The 15,967-nt window shown below is 37.1% G+C and overlaps 2 protein-coding genes across 2 annotated transcripts; one reads left to right on the top strand and one right to left on the bottom strand.

The window, feature by feature from the left end:
- Nucleotides 1–1,062: 1,062 nt before the first annotated feature.
- Nucleotides 1,063–9,329, bottom strand: slx1b (SLX1 homolog B, structure-specific endonuclease subunit). The gene is made up of 5 exons (XM_052154741.1): nt 9,001–9,329; nt 8,846–8,897; nt 3,530–3,850; nt 3,184–3,399; nt 1,063–2,923 (listed from the first exon to the last, which is right to left on the bottom strand). Exons 1-5 carry the CDS (start codon nt 9,171–9,173, stop codon nt 2,894–2,896), a joined length of 792 nt encoding a protein of 263 aa, XP_052010701.1. The 5' UTR covers nt 9,174–9,329; the 3' UTR covers nt 1,063–2,893.
- A 388-nt stretch (nt 9,330–9,717) lies between these two features.
- zgc:112271 (uncharacterized protein LOC553698 homolog) lies at nt 9,718–12,222 on the top strand. The gene is made up of 3 exons (XM_052154766.1): nt 9,718–9,887; nt 10,039–10,136; nt 11,850–12,222. The coding sequence occupies exons 1-3, from the start codon at nt 9,825–9,827 to the stop codon at nt 11,947–11,949; spliced, it is 261 nt and encodes an 86-aa protein (XP_052010726.1). The 5' UTR covers nt 9,718–9,824; the 3' UTR covers nt 11,950–12,222.
- Nucleotides 12,223–15,967: the final 3,745 nt, after the last annotated feature.

The raw sequence follows: 15,967 nt of genomic DNA on the forward strand, positions 1-15,967 counted from the left end.
GCAACTTCCATAGCTAAAATTTCCTTTTGTAGTCTTAACCAGGTATCCCATCTTGGAGCTTGAATGTAACTGCTCACCAGTTTATCCTTTATTGTTGGAGCACGTTTAAAGGTAAACCCAGGACGTTCAGTGAATATGTCACTTAAAATATCATCCACTTACAGAATATTCCCATTCTTTTTAAAAATGTCTTTGATTTGCACAGCTTTTATACTATAACTTGTGACATAGCAGGGCTTTTGATTTTGTGCCTGGTCTTGTTTTTGTATTTTGTCAAGTAATTCATTTCTCAACACCATCATCATCATATTAAACACCACCATTCTTTCCTCTGGCTCTGCGTTTTCAGCCCTTGGTAAATGTATCGCTCTGTGCTTGCCCCTTTGATTTTTCCTCTTTTGTTTCACTCTGTGACCTGGAGTGATGATCTAAAAAATGATTTGAATTGTGAGAGGAATGCAGACTGGGCTGGCCTGCGGACATCAGATTGTCTGTTCATCTACAGTACTTCTCTGCTTTGAATGATGTTTTCTTTCCTTCCCCAATCATAGACATCATCAGCACTATAATCATCCTGATCTCTTTTGAATTTTGCCAATTTAATTTGTTTCAATCTGGTTGATAGTTTTGCTATGTCCTCCTTCAATTTGACCTCAACAGGCTTCTTTTTTCTTCTGGTTCAATGTGCTCCAGTTTTGTCTTTAATTCCTTTAAAGTCCTGTAAAGTTTATTTTTGTTGTTAGCTGATTCTTTCAACAACAGAATCAAATCCAATAAGCATTTGTTTAAGATGGCCTCCCATTTTTGTTTAAAACTAGCCCATCTGGCACCAACAATCATGCCATGGTCCAAATTACTGAGATACATTTTTTTTTTCACCATACTGATTGTTTATGTGAACATTAACTGAAGCTCCTGACCAATATCTGCATGATTTTATATTGCATTAAACATATTGTGATATGTCACTTCAGCTAGAACAAGAAAACGGAAAAGAAAGACATTTTTTACTCCAGATTAATAAACCACAAAATTCACTGGTTTATTGTTTAATATGACCACACATGATTTTAGATACAAAATAGCCACATTTGAAAACTCTCAGTCGATAAAAACAACAAAAAAATCCATTATGCATTGTTATTTAAAGAAAATAGCTTGCATGTGATTTATTATTTCTAAATTAAGATGTTTTATTAAAATAATTAAGATAAACATCAGATAAAAGTTAGGGCTACTTTCTAATTGTAAATTAAATTATTACAGATCACAGTTGGGATGTGCTCTGCTTGACTGAAACCTGGCTTAAACAGGATGAATATTTTAGTTGAAATGAATCTACTCCCCACAGTTTATTATTATAAACATGAGGGTCGAGGAGGTGTTGCTACAATGTGAAGTTTTTGGTGTTACTAAGAGGACAGGAAATAAGTTTAAGTCTTTTGAACTAATAATGCTTAATAAGACACCATCAGATATAAATAAAAATATCTGTCATATTTTGCCCTTGCAACAGTATATAGATCACCCGGGCCGTATTCTGATTTCGTTGGTGAATTTGCAATTTTTCTATCAGATGCAAGTAGTTACATTAGATAGAGCTTTAATTGTTGGTGACTTCAACATTCAAATATATAATAAAAATGACACATTGGGATTAGCATTTATCAATATTCTAACAGTGATGACGACAAACTATAGCCGGTGCTAGCCAGACATCACTTCAGTCTTTTACGATAGACTTCAGAGGATGAACTGATGTCAACTCCAACTGTAAGATATCAGATACTTCATATGCCAATGCCTGAACCTTAGGATGGATGCCACCGAACCTCACCGAAACGACCTGCCGGTTGAACTGCGATGCAGCTCATTGATCTTTGCCTGCATCACCTTTGTCTATTGATGGACTACACTCTTGAATTGGAATACATAGACTATCATTGAATCACCTATCATGGTCATGAATTGCCAACAAAAGCCTTCATCAGCCAACTAACAAAGGACAATGTATCTACGTGAATTTCTACAGTTAACCAAGGATTGACTTCAAAGACATTAGTCACTAATCATACAAGATCTTTGTTTAAACACTAGCCCTTAACACTTTGTTTACTCATTTTAAACCATGACTTGCACTGCACACAAGTAACTAATATTGTCATTATATCCATGCTGTTTAGCCAGAGGGGAACTGGCCCACACAGTGAGTCTGGTTTCTCCCAAGGTAATTTTTCTCCATCAACCAACATCTTATGGAGTTTTGTGTTCCTTGCCACAGTCGCTGGCTGTGAGGCTTGCTCACTGGGGTTCTAAATAAAATTATTATATTTTATCATTTATTTTTATTCACAATCATATTTAATCAAACTACACAATGATGACTAAGACTTTATAGATATTACAAATTCATTTTCTTTTAAAGCATGATTTTCTGTAAAGCTGCTTTGAAAGTATGCATTGTGAAAAGCACTATACAAATAAAAATGACCTGACATCACTTGAAATATCTTATATATAAAAAATTTGTACAAAGACTATGTTTGGATTATTACATTTCAATTCAAAGGGTTGACTAAGTTAGCCACATTTGAAAACTCTTTGTCACAGTTATTAAAACAAAAACATCCATTATTCTTGTCATAAATTAGCTTACACTTGATGTAATAACATTTATTATTGCTGAATTAAATATGTTTATTACCTTCTTTAGGCTTTATTACCTTATAGTTCAAAAGGCTGACTGAATTCTGAGTTCCTTCTGAATATCCTTGTTAATTCCAAATGTAAAGATATAGAGAAATTCATATACGTCTTGTTTTGACTGAATGAGATAAAAAGGTCTGTTTGTCAGTTCATATAGTCCAGTCCAATGAATGCTAAGAGTTTGTCTTCATAATTGGAGTTTCTCTGTCCAATGACTCTATGTAAAGGATCAAAACAAAGTTATTTAATGAACTCAACTGTAGACATTAGGTCTTTAAAAGCTACAATGCTAACAGCCCACCATTTCTGGCTAAAACTACAGCAAAATGACTGTGTGAAATTTAACAGTAAAATGCTAATCTTTTGAGGTTTTAAAGACATAAATTATTTATTGATCATAAATTAGTTATTGATCATATCTACATACATTTTAAATACAGATATGGCATAAAAATAAAAATACATGTTACAGCTAACCTGAGACGATGAGGAGGTTATTTCTTCTAAATCACCATTACAGCCATTTTTGTGGCGAATGAGACTCCCCCAAAGCACTGAGTGATGGCAGCCAGGACACTCTCCCTCCACAGGAAGTAGGTGGGAAGGATCTGACTTCAAAAAATGTTTGGCCAGGCAAATCAGATGGCTAACCATTTGACAGGAGGGGTGGAAACAAGACAGTCTGTCTCCAGCCTGAAACCACAAAAAATCAAATCAAAAGCAGAAAGAATTGAGACCCAGTTATTACTCTTTCAATCCCCACTTCTTGAGCAGGTTTAAAAAAAAAATAAAATAAATACTTTGAAACCAGAGAGGAACCAACCTTCACAAGCTCCCTACACAGTGCACACCACTCCACCGGTCTCTCCTCTTGCTCCTTACACTCCTGCTGTGGTTTCCTCTTGGCACGAACACAGCCAAAAGATAAAGGGATGTGCAGAGGAGGCTGCATGTCAGGGGAAAAGTCCATACGGTACTCTTGTTTTAGCCAACGAACAGTAAGGGGGAGTCGACTCCATGGCGCCACCCGCAGCATGTTTGACACCACTCGCCAATGGAACTGCAAACTGGATTCTTTGCGGTTGCGTCGGGCAACATGGGATAGCCGACGAGAGGTGTGTGGATGCTGCCATGCCCACTCAAACTAGAGAGGGAAAGACAAACAGGTTTGACAACTGTAACAAAGCGAAGGTACATCTCACCAAAACATATTCCAAGTCATATTTCAGCCCCAAAATAAAAGCTGAAGTGTGTAATTCTAGCGTCATCAAAAGAAATAGCAAAAATAAACATCCTTCTGAAAAAGCCCTGACTGCTGTTAATCAATCAAAGAGATAGTCCCGCCCCCAGCTCACGCCATTGGTCGAACCAATGTGCTATGTTGGACTAGATGGGTTGCTCAAAACAAATGCTGAATTTTTTAAAGGGCCAAAGGGAGTTTAAGGAACTAAACCAACAAATGGTTTACTTACAGTTGTTTCTGCATTTTCGGCTGGGATAAAAGAAAGTATTTTCGCCTGTTTGAACCCTCATGTTAATATATATATATATATTTATTAGGGCTGTCAATCAATTACATTTTTTAATCAAATTAATTGCATTGTATGCCGATTCATTAATTAAATTAATTGCAATTGATCGAATATATAAATATTTGCTTAGAAAGCCCCTCAAATAACAATAATTCAATAAATAATTATTAAATACTTATAGTTTATTTATAATAATTTAAATATAACTTAAATTATATGTTTAAAAAAATTTAAATTTAGATCATTAAAATGCATTACATCATTGTGGCACATGAGTAAAGCATTAAAAAAGACAGTAACACTTTACAATAAGGTTCCATTTGTTAACATTAGTAAACATGAACCAACAATGCGCATTACTTTTAAAGCTTTTATTAATCTTAGTTAATGTTAATTTCAACATATACTAATACATTGCTCAAATTAAAAGTTTGTTGTTTGTTAACATAAGTAAATGCATTATGAATTAACATGAACTTATAATTCACAATTGTATTTTTATTAACTAATTTAAAAAACGATTTATAAATGCTGTAAGCACTATATTGTTAACCGTTTGTTCATGATACATAATCCACTAAACTAATATTAACGAATAGAACCTTATTGTAAAGTGTAACCAAACAGTGGCTTTAGTATGCAATACTTTGTTTATTTCCATATAATTGAACTTATGTAATCTGCCTATTAGTGGCCTACAGTTCACAGCAATCTATTTTACAATTGAATCAGTCCGAGATAGATTTATTATGAGGGCTTTTCTAAGGACACGTCAATGCACACCTGTGTCAGACGCTTTGAGCGTTTCGTTTGCATCACGTCATAAACATACAGTTTTAAGTCACTGTGTCAAGTTAAACATAGTTTGAAGATTAGAACCTACAGATGCCTGCGTTTGTATTTGCGCTCCATCAAGTTGTGTTTGAACATCTTGTTTTGTCTGCTGTCTGTGTGAGTGTGGTTTGTTCTTGGTAGAAGATGAGTGTTGCCCAAACAGCTGAAGTTTTGCTTACTGCCCCCTGGAGAAAACAGGTAGTACTTCAAGCCTGAATAGCTCAGATGGAAGGAATATTACTTATCACGGTCCGAGGACATGATTACTTGCCTTATTTTCTTTTTACGCACTATTTTTTAAATAATGAATCGCACTGAATCAACATGTTAAATCGACGGCACTAAAAAAAGAAAAATATATATATATACATACATGTATGTATATATATATATACATACATGTATGTATATATATATATATATATATATATATATATATATATATATATATATATATATATATATATATATATATATATACACACACACACACTCACCTAAAGGATTATTAGGAACACCATACTAATACTGTGTTTGACCCACTTTAGCCTTCAGAACTGCCTTAATTCTACGTGGCATTGATTCAACAAGGTGCTGAAAGCATTCTTTAGAAATGTTGGCCCATATTGATAGGATAGCATCTTGCAGTTGATGGAGATTTGTGGGATGCACATCCAGGGCACGAAGCTCCCATTCCACCACATCCCAAAGATGCTCTATTGGGTTGAGATCTGGTGACTGTGGGGGCCATTTTAGTACAGTGAACTCATTGTCATGTTCAAGAAACCAATTTGAAATGATTCGAGCTTTGTGACATGGTGCATTATCCTGCTGGAAGTAGCCATCAGAGGATGGGTACATGGTGGCCATAAAGGGATGGACATGGTCAGAAACAATGCTCAGGTAGGCCGTGGCATTTAAACGATGCCCAATTGGCACTAAGGGGCCTAAAGTGTGCCAAGAAAACATCCCCCACACCATTACACCACCACCAGCCTGCACAGTGGTAACAAGGCATGATGGATCCATGTTCTCATTCTGTTTACGCCAAATTCTGACTCTACCATCTGAATGTCTCAACAGAAATCGAGACTCATCAGACCAGTCTTCAACTGTCCAATTTTGGTGAGCTCTTGCAAATTGTAGCCTCTTTTTCCTATTTGTAGTGGAGATGAGTGGTACCCGGTGGGGTCTTCTGCTGTTGTAGCCCATCCGCCTCAAGGTTGTGCGTGTTGTGGCTTCACAAATGCTTTGCTGCATACCTCGGTTGTAACGAGTGCTTATTTCAGGCAAAGTTGCTCTTCTATCAGCTTGAATCAGTCGGCCCATTCTCCTCTGACCTCTAGCATCAACAAGGCATTTTCAGCCCACAGGACTGCCGCATACTGGATGTTTTTCCTTTTCACACCATTCTTTGTAAACCCTAGAAATGGTTGTGCGTGAAAATCCCAGTAACTGAGCAGATTGTGAAATACTCAGACTGGCCCGTCTGGCACCAACAACCATGCCACGCTCAAAACTGCTTAAATCACCTTTCTTTCCCATTCTGACATTCAGTTTGGAGTTCAGGAGATTGTCTTGACCAGGACCACACCCCTAAATGCATTGAAGCAACTGCCATGTGATTGGTTGATTAGATAATTGCATTAATGAGAAATTGAACAGGTGTTCCTAATAATCCTTTAGGTGAGTGTATACACACACATATTGTGTATTATTCTGAGAGGCTGTTCTGCTCAGTACAACTGTACAGATTACCGTTAATTATCAGTTACCATAGCCTGTCTGTCAGCTCAAACCCCAGGAGATTTGCAGTTACACAAATACTCAAACCAGCCCATCTGGCACCAACAATCATGCCACGGTCCAAATCACTGAGATCACATTTATTTCCCATTCTGATGGTTGATGTGGACATTAACTGAAGCTTCTGACCCATATCTGCATGATTTATGCATTGTACTGCTGCCACATGATTGGCTGATTAGATAATCGCATTAATATGTAGGTATACCTAATAAAGTCAGAAGTTTCCAAACACCTTTGCCAAATACATTTAAACTCTGTTTTTCCACAATTCCTGACATTTAATCATAGAAGACATTCCTGTCTTAGGTCAGTTAGGATCACTATTTTAGTATAAGAATGTGTCAGAATAATGGTAGAGAGAATTATTTATTTCAGGTTTTATTTCTTTCATCTCATTCCCAGTGGGTCAGAAGTTTACATTGTTAGTATTTGGTAGCATTGCCTTTAAATTGTTTAACTTGGGAAAAATGTTTTGGGTAGCTTTCCACAAGCTTCTTACAATAAGATGCTGGAATTTTGGCCCATTCCTCCAGACAGAACTGGTGGAACTGAGTCAGATTTGTAGGCCTCCTTGCTCGCACACGCTTTTTCAGTTCTGCCCACAAATTTTCTATCAGATTGAGGTCAGAGCTTTGTGTTGGTCACTCCAATACCTTGACTTTACTGTCCTTAAGCCGTTTTACCACAACTTTGGAGGTATGCTTGGGGTCATTGTCCATTTGGAAGATCCATTTGTGATTGAGCTTTAACTTCCTGGCTGATGTCTTGAGATTTTGCTTCAATATATCCACGTAACTGTCCTTCCTCATGATGCCATCTATTTTGTGAAGTGCACCAGTCCCTCCTGCAGCAAAGCACCCCCACAACATGATGCTGCCATCCACATGCTTCACGGTTGAGGTGGTGTTCTTCGGCTTGCAAACCTCATCCTTTTTCCTCTAAACATAATGATGGTCATTATGGCCAAACATTTCAATTTTTGTTTCATCAAACAATGAATTAATTTTCTCCAAAAAGTAAAATCTTTGTCCCCATATGCACTTGCAAACTGTAGTCTGGCTTTTTTATGTTCGTTATGGAGCATCGGATTGTTCCTTGCTGAACAGCATTTCAAGTTATGTCGATATAGAACTCATTTTACTGTGGATATAGATTATTGTCTACCGGTTTCCTTCAGCATCTTCACAAGGTCCTTTGCTGTTGTTCTGGGATTGATTTGCACTTTTCAACCAAATTACGTTCATGTCAAGGAGACAGAATGCATATCCAACCTGAGCGGTATGATGGCTGCATGGTCCCATGGTGTTTATACTTACTATTGTTTGTACAGTTGAATGTGGTACCCTCAGGTGTTTGGAAATTACTCCCAAGGATGAACCAGACTTGTGGAGGTCCACTTTATTTTTCTGATCTCTTGGCTGATTTCTTTTGATTTTTCATGATGTCAAGCAAAGAGTCACTGAGTTTGAAGGTAGGCCTTGAAATACATCAACAGGTACACCTCCAGTTCAGTACACCTCCTATCAGAATCTAATTGTCTAAAGGCTTTAAATCATTTTCTGGAATTTTACAAGCTGCTTAAAAGGCAAAGTTAACTTAATGTATGTAACATTCGGACCCACTGGAATTGTGATAGTCAATTCAATGTTAAACTATTTGTCTGTAAACAATTGTTGGAAAAAATCACTTGTGTCATGCACAAAGTAGATGTCCTAAACAACTTGCCAAAATCATAGTTTGCTAAAAATGAGTTTTAATTACTTCAACATAAGTGTATGTAAACTTCTGACATTAATGTAGTCAAAATCCTCATAGTACTTACATTTTTTTCATTTTCTATCATTTCGTGTTTTGTTTTTAATATATATGTATAATTATTGAGGGGTGAAATATGACCTTGACATTTTTTTTGACAACCAGTGCTGTAAATTCCTTTTAGGAAGAAAGAGAACATGTGAATTTACCCGAAGCGCTGCAATATCAGATGGAAAGCCATGGATGATTAGAACCATCTCCCTTAAAATAAATTTTAAAGAATAATTAGTAATAAAAAGACCTTCTGTGCTTCTGAAATAAGAGGTCTCATTGTAATATCTTGTGAAATACGCTGATATATTACCATGGTCCTCTTCCACTGGTTCTCTTTGCTCCTCCTCTATGTCGCCCGGCGTTGTGTTGACCGATACGGCGCTCCGGGTTCACAGTGAAGCCGATATATATACGACCCTTAAATTTGGGGTTAGTGCAGTACAGCATATACACTCCATAAAAACTCTCCACCTCAACCACCATCCTAAATCCTAAAAGAGGTCTGTGTGAGCTTTGTGAGATTTCCTCATCTAAAGCACTGACACTATATACTGTAATCTTCAAATTACAACATGAAGAAATGTTATATCTTGGCAAAGCTGTAACTGTGACCGGAGCGCTTATTTTATTTCAAGTGGACTGAACTCAAAACATTCATTTGTTTTGGTTTTGGCACTGTGTTTCATTTAAATTTTACCCGTTAAAGGTGTTCAGATATCGCCCCAAAAAACATGCGATTGAGCCATAAATGATTTAGCGTACATGATCTCGAGTTCACGCATTATGTAATGTTCCGCGTTATAATGCTGTAAAATTTGCAACGTTGTATATTATTTTAGTGAGGTTGATAATTGTATTAGATTATCTGACATTTCCAAAAGGGCAATTGGAGGTAATAGCTATGAAAGCGAGGACCCCAGATACTCTTCTATGATTGGTCATTATTCATGTGGCATGTCGAAATAATGATTGGCCACCATTGCATTTCAGAGGCGTGACTTGTTAATGTTAAAGCTCCTCCTCTCAAACAAACCGGTAGTGAAAAGATAATTCAGAGACAACTCAGTTTATGTTAAAATTCTTCATCTCTAATAAAAACGTTTTCGTTATTGAAAGGTGTACTTTTTCCGTGAGATGTCAATCACCCCCGATCTGATTCGTGAAAAACTGATAGCGGGGATTGCTGCAATTCACGTGGTATGTAATAACTGCACATATCCTATCCATATAAAGGTGGTCACATTTTTGAGCCTGTGAATTTAATAGGACAAGGGCAGTTTGAATGAAACAGAAAGCAGTCTATGTTTGCATTGTTCCTTGTGTCAAAATCCTTGCATGTCTCTTTCAGGATGTTGAAGACACGTCTCCAAATAGATGCGCCGCCAGTTTTAAAGTTCTTGTAGTTTCTCCTCAGTTTGAGGGGAAACCATTATTGCAAAGGCACAGGTGAGAGCAGTTTCAGTAGAAATAACTTTTGCATACAGAGTCCTTAGGACAAGACAGTCATTTAATATTGTATTACAGTTGGGTCCAAAGATCTGAGACAACTAGTGAAAATATTTTATTTTGTTTTTTTCTAATTTAATTGAAATATTTCCAGTACAAATCATATTAAGCATAACAATTCGGTTGCTAAGTTGAATTGATATCGTAAATAGTACAGAATCTTAAATGTATAAATATTTTGTATATGATAACTTTTACAAGATTTGTTTTTCAAATTTTGTTTATTCTCTTGTTTTAATAAAATTAAATATAAAAATCCCAGATTTTCTATGCAGTGTCAAACTGTTTATAAACATTATATTTTATAATCTGGTGAGAGAGGACATAGGTTTCATTGGTGTACAAATGTTTAATTTTACTTGTGTTAATAAGTCTAATCACTATGTCTGTTGTAACTATAGAGTTCTCACATTAACAGAGAGAAATAAGATCTGGTTAATTTGCAATTATGACAACATAGAATGGGAGTGAAATATGTAAGATCATAGAGGTTTGTTAATATCAGGAACATAAAATGGTTCAAGGAACAAAAACAGAAAATGAACAAAGTTTTTGCAGAACGTAACCGAAAAATAGAACAAAGTCCCCTTTTAATTGTTCCAGAGTGAAAACGTTATTTTTAAATGCTGGGAACTGGTTAATAACCGTTTAAATTTGTTCCGATAATTTGTATTAATGAAACCAAAGGGCTTATCACAGTACATTTTCAGAATGACACCACTTTCTGTTGCACAAAAAAATGGGTCTGCACTCTTTTGAGTAGAACATGTAATGCTTTGATACTGAACAATTTCTTTGCCTAATTGAATGTGGATGCCTTCCGTGACATGCTGAAGACCATTTTTGCAACTGTATATAATTACTGCATTTACATGCATGATTAATCTAGATGCAAGGAAAAAGTAAAACGTTATTTTCTCAGTTGTTTTCAAGTCATCATTAAATTATTGTTAGGTTTGAGGCATTAACACGGAGTTAATGTTGCTGGGTTTGACTGACTCGTATTTTGGGGATATTTTTAGTATTATGAAGACATTTATTGCAAATAAATTATTTTATATAGGCTATGATTGATAATTCCCCACATGGAAAAAATATATATATATATATATATATATATATATATATATATTTTTTTTTTTTTTTTGCTTATTTTGGGTGAGGCAATATCTTATTTTAAGCTTGTTTTTCCAGACCAGGTCACTTGTTTCTCTTGAGTACTGTCATTTAAAAAAATAATATTATTAACCGTTCTTTTATTTCATTCTAACCGGTTACCAATTGGAAAGGAGGCTGCTCAGAACAAACCAAAATGAAAAACATTTCATTTTTAGTCCCAGAAACGTGCCTCTAAATATATAAATTAATGTAATTTCATTTGAAAGTGGGTATTGACATTAAACAAAAAGAGATTCTGCCTCAGACAAGTACTGTGCCGTAAGAATGATTATTATTTATTTATTTATTTATTTATTTTATGGAATCAATGAGGCCTTGAACAGTGTTGTGAAATGGTCACCTGCAGCTGTTATAAGTCCCAGAAAGTGGATCTTTACATAGGGCCAAGTCATGTGGATGCCAGCTCTGAGTTGCAGCCATGCTAGGGATGAATATTCTCACTGGTCTGTGTGTATTTATATGTTTGTTGTTTAGGATGGTGAATAATTGCCTTGCTGAGGAGCTGAAAGAGATCCACGCATTTGAGCAGAAAACACTGACACCAGAGCAGTGGGAGAAACTGAAAGCACAGTGACACACACATACAGTACACACAAAACACATTCATGCAGCCATCAGATGGAACAGCAATGACTTAATCTCCTATTAGTGTGTAGATATTCCCATTTTACATCCCAAAGTATAATCACACCAATGATATGGAAATCAGTTGATTGTATTTATGAAATAGTTATGCTTCAATTATTGTCACTTATGGAAAACATCTCAAACAAATTATTAAAATTTATTATGTGCTGTGCAAAAAATTTATTTTGAAATGTAAAATGCTGACAATAAAGAAACTTCTCAGACAAAATGTATTGATTGTAATCAGTCGTTATTATGTGACAAGACTTGCTACTGTGTTCAGTGTCAGAAACAAGATGTTGATCAAGAAAATATTGGGGAAATGGAAGGTACAGCAGCATGAATTTAATGCTTGTATAGGTGCACTTTGCTGTCCAGGAGTTCAGGATATCGTTAACACCTTTGATGATAGCCTATTGGTTTTGAACAGTGGTAGAATATACAGTATAAAGGAGTTTAGCTAATGGCATTTGATTACGTTTATATCAGTGTTAATAAAGTTTACTTTCCGATCTAACTACTACTAATGTTACATTAGCAGCAGATCCTTCAAGCTCTGTAAGTTGCAAGGTGATGCTACCATGGATCGGATTTGTTGGTCCTGCACGTCACACAGATGCTCAATCAGATAGAGATCTGGGGAATTTGGAGGCCAGTGCAACACCTTGAACTCTTTATCAAGTTCCTCAAAACATTCCAGAACATTGTGTGGCAGGGTGCATTTTCCTGCTGAAAGAGGCCACTGCCGTCAAGGAATACCATTGCTATGAAGGGGTGTACCTGGTCTGCAACGATGTTTAGGTAAGTGGCAAGTGTCAAACTGATGTCCATATGAATGGCCTAACCCAGGGATTCCCAGCAAAACATTTCCCAGAGCATCAAACTCCCTCCAAGGACTTGTCATCTTCCCACAATGCTTCCTGGTGCTATCACTTCCCCAGTTAAAAGGCACACATGTACACAGCGGTCAATGTGATGTAAATTAAAACAGGACTCATCGGACCAGGCAATTTTCCACTGCTCCAAGGTCCAGTTCCGACCCTTGCGTGCCCATTGTAGGCACTTTCAACGGAGGACAATGGTCATCATGGGCACTCTGACCAGTCTGCAGCTTCACAGCAGGGTGCGATGCACTGTGTGTGGTGACACATTCTTCCCGTATCCATCATTGCAATTTTCTGTGACTTGTGCCACAGCAGACCTCTGTCAGTTCGGACCATACAGGATAGCCTTCGTTGCACTCATTAGCAATGCATTGATGAGCCTTGGGGGCCCAAAACCCTGTTGCCAGTTTGTGGTTTGTCCCTCCTCAGACCCCTGTCGGTAAGTACTCACCACTGACGACCGGAAGTACCCCACAAGCCTTGCCCTTTCAGAGATTATTTGACCCAGTCGTCTGGCGGAAACAGTTTGGCCCTTGTCAAAGGTCTTTACTTCTGCCCATTTCTCCTGCATTCAACATGTTCATTTCGAGAATGGATTGTTCACTCGCCATTTAATCTACCCAGACCTTGATATGCTTGTTAGGAGATGATCAATGTTATTTGCTTCACCTGTGGGTGGTCATAATGTTTTGGCTCAACACTGTATTACAAGTGATTTTTCCACCTAACAAATATCTTAGTGGCCCAACTTGAGAGATAAACAAATGTTGATTTTGTCAAGAATAAGCTTTGAAGTTGAAAGTCTTTAAACTCACTGTATTAAAAAATATGGATTGCTGAATATAGATATACTGTATGTATGTGTGATAGAGAGAGAGAGAGAGAGAGATGAACAAAAAAAATCTTTCAGGTCTCAATTAAGATGGGAATCTGTCTCTGAACGAGGGTTTAGCTCACCTCTCATGTTCAGACAGGTAAAATGTGAGTCATAACAGCATTGCGAGAGCAAATGTTTCATTCATAATGCTAAAAGCATTTGCTAAGCATACTGAGCCTTAGTAATGTGCAGACCGCCCTCCTGCTGTCAGACATAAAGACAACCACTGCAGCCAGCTTTAATTCCTCTCTCTCACCCAATTTTCTTTAAGTTAAACTATTCCCTATCCAGTCCAGATTACACATAGGTCTACAGGTATAGGTCTAGTGGTATAGCTATAAGGTACACTAAGTGCCCAATGGTCTTCTGCTGTTTTAGCCCATCCGACTCAAGGTTCGTCATGTTATGCATTCTGCACGATCATGATTTCAAGCTCAATTACACTTCCTAGCACCATGCACTTGGAAGTGTAACCGAGCTTCAAAACATGATCATGCCTAGAGACTGCAAAGGCAAGATGTACAATGACATTTTTTTTTAAATATTTTGTTCTGTTCTCTTATGGATTACTTTTATGCTGCTTATATGCTTTTTGGAGCTTAAAAGTTCTGGTCGCCATTCACTTGCATTTTATGGACCTACAGAACTGAAATATTCTTCAAAAAATCTTTGTGAGTAAATGATCAGTTCCCAGTTTTTGCTTTTTAGTTATAATGTTAGAAAACAGGCTGTTCAAGCCTTTGAAATACAGTGTAATAAACCTGCAAAGGTTTTAGTTTTTTAAGGTCTTAATTGTATTAGATGAAGATGAGATCACATTTCAGGAGACATTAATGTAAAAATACAAATATAAAAGGTTCACAAACTTCTTTGCACAACTGCATTTAATGTCAGTTGATAGTTTCACAATCTATAAATTAATCATAACAAATTAACAGCAAGGTCCAACAGAGGGTTCGGTGTTGTGGAGAACCTCACACCTGATTATACATGCCAAAACAATAAAGACTGAGCTAAACACTGACCTCCACTATTCCTAACTCTTTCCACACTCTCCACATACATTCAGTTTTTCTCCAGCATTAATGCGTACGCGTATGGATGCTCACCAGTGTGTATCAGCAAGTGAGTCTTCACGTTCTCCAGGCAATTGAAGCCTCGGCTGCACACATTCATGTGATATGGGCTGCACCTAGGGGGGTAAAGCTGCAAAACAAAAAAAGCTGCTGTTTTTTTCACCTGGTGGCAATGGCGCCTTTTCCCACTCTTATCAATATAGTTATTTGATGTTGAATGTGATGATTACACAGTTCACTTCCACTGTGAAACACCTGACAACAGAATTTACAAATAGGCAGGATGGACTGGATGTTTTTCCTCACTGGAAAACTACAGTTTTGAGATGACTGGATGAGGGAAGTTTTGTCTGCTGATTGGTTGAAGCTATGAAATGGGGTGGACAAACTGATTTATGAGGAACCTGAGGATGGAAAAAAGAAACATTTATTTCAGGATGGTAGGAATAGTTTTAACCACTGCCAAGGCTTTGGCTGGCTCCTTGATTCAAAGGATCGGTCTCAACTGTATCAGGCCTCCAGTCTTCTAATAGTTTAGACTGGGCAAAAGCTATTCTGTCAAGTCCAAACTAATCATTAAACCTTGGGTCAAAGCTGTAGTCTGGGCTAGGATCAGAACCACAACAAGAGCTGCCATTCAACAGTTCCTTTGGTTCTGGCTTTTGTACTCTTTACCTTAACTGGTTCAAACTACAAAGCAGAAATGATGATGGGTCCTGGTCACTTGGCTCTGCGTCTTGTATGTGGTACGTCTTGGGATCGTGTCCTGAGTTTAAGGTGTCTTTCTCTAGTAGAAAAAATGTCAAGACAACTCGCTTCGACAGATCAGTTCGCTGCATGCACGGGCGATTGAGACGTGTATTAAAGTTATTATCAGCCTCAGTTTGGACGTATCTTGTGTATATAGCCTATAGTTCGTATGTGAATGGTCTGATAATGTGTAATGATGATTGCTGTTATTAGAGCTTTGCTCTAATAACAAAGGTGGTTTCTTTGTCTGTTGCAGAGAAACCACCCTCACACACACTCATGCAAATCCAAACTTGTGCAAGCTTAAATACAACTCAGCCCACATGCATCAAACTCTTGCTGGTTGAGACAAGGCGTAACTAACAAAGGATTCACGGC

This window comes from Xyrauchen texanus, chromosome 2, assembly GCF_025860055.1.
Source record: "Xyrauchen texanus isolate HMW12.3.18 chromosome 2, RBS_HiC_50CHRs, whole genome shotgun sequence".
NCBI classification, from domain to species: Eukaryota; Metazoa; Chordata; class Actinopteri; order Cypriniformes; family Catostomidae; genus Xyrauchen; species Xyrauchen texanus.

Excerpts from the sequence above, each read along its gene's own strand:
- slx1b (XM_052154741.1), bottom strand. The coding sequence starts at position 9,173 with ATGGTGGTTGAGGTGGAGAGTTTTTATGGAGTGTATATGCTGTACTGC. Across the intron at positions 8,898-9,000 it reads ACCAGTGGAAGAGGACCATG|GGAGATGGTTCTAATCATCC; the intron begins GTAATATATCAG and ends ATTTATTTTAAG. Across the intron at positions 2,924-3,183 it reads TAACCTCCTCATCGTCTCAG|AGTCATTGGACAGAGAAACT; the intron begins GTTAGCTGTAAC and ends TCCTTTACATAG.
- zgc:112271 (XM_052154766.1), top strand. The coding sequence starts at position 9,825 with ATGTCAATCACCCCCGATCTGATTCGTGAAAAACTGATAGCGGGGATT. Across the intron at positions 9,888-10,038 it reads GGATTGCTGCAATTCACGTG|GATGTTGAAGACACGTCTCC; the intron begins GTATGTAATAAC and ends TGTCTCTTTCAG. Across the intron at positions 10,137-11,849 it reads CCATTATTGCAAAGGCACAG|GATGGTGAATAATTGCCTTG; the intron begins GTGAGAGCAGTT and ends TTTGTTGTTTAG.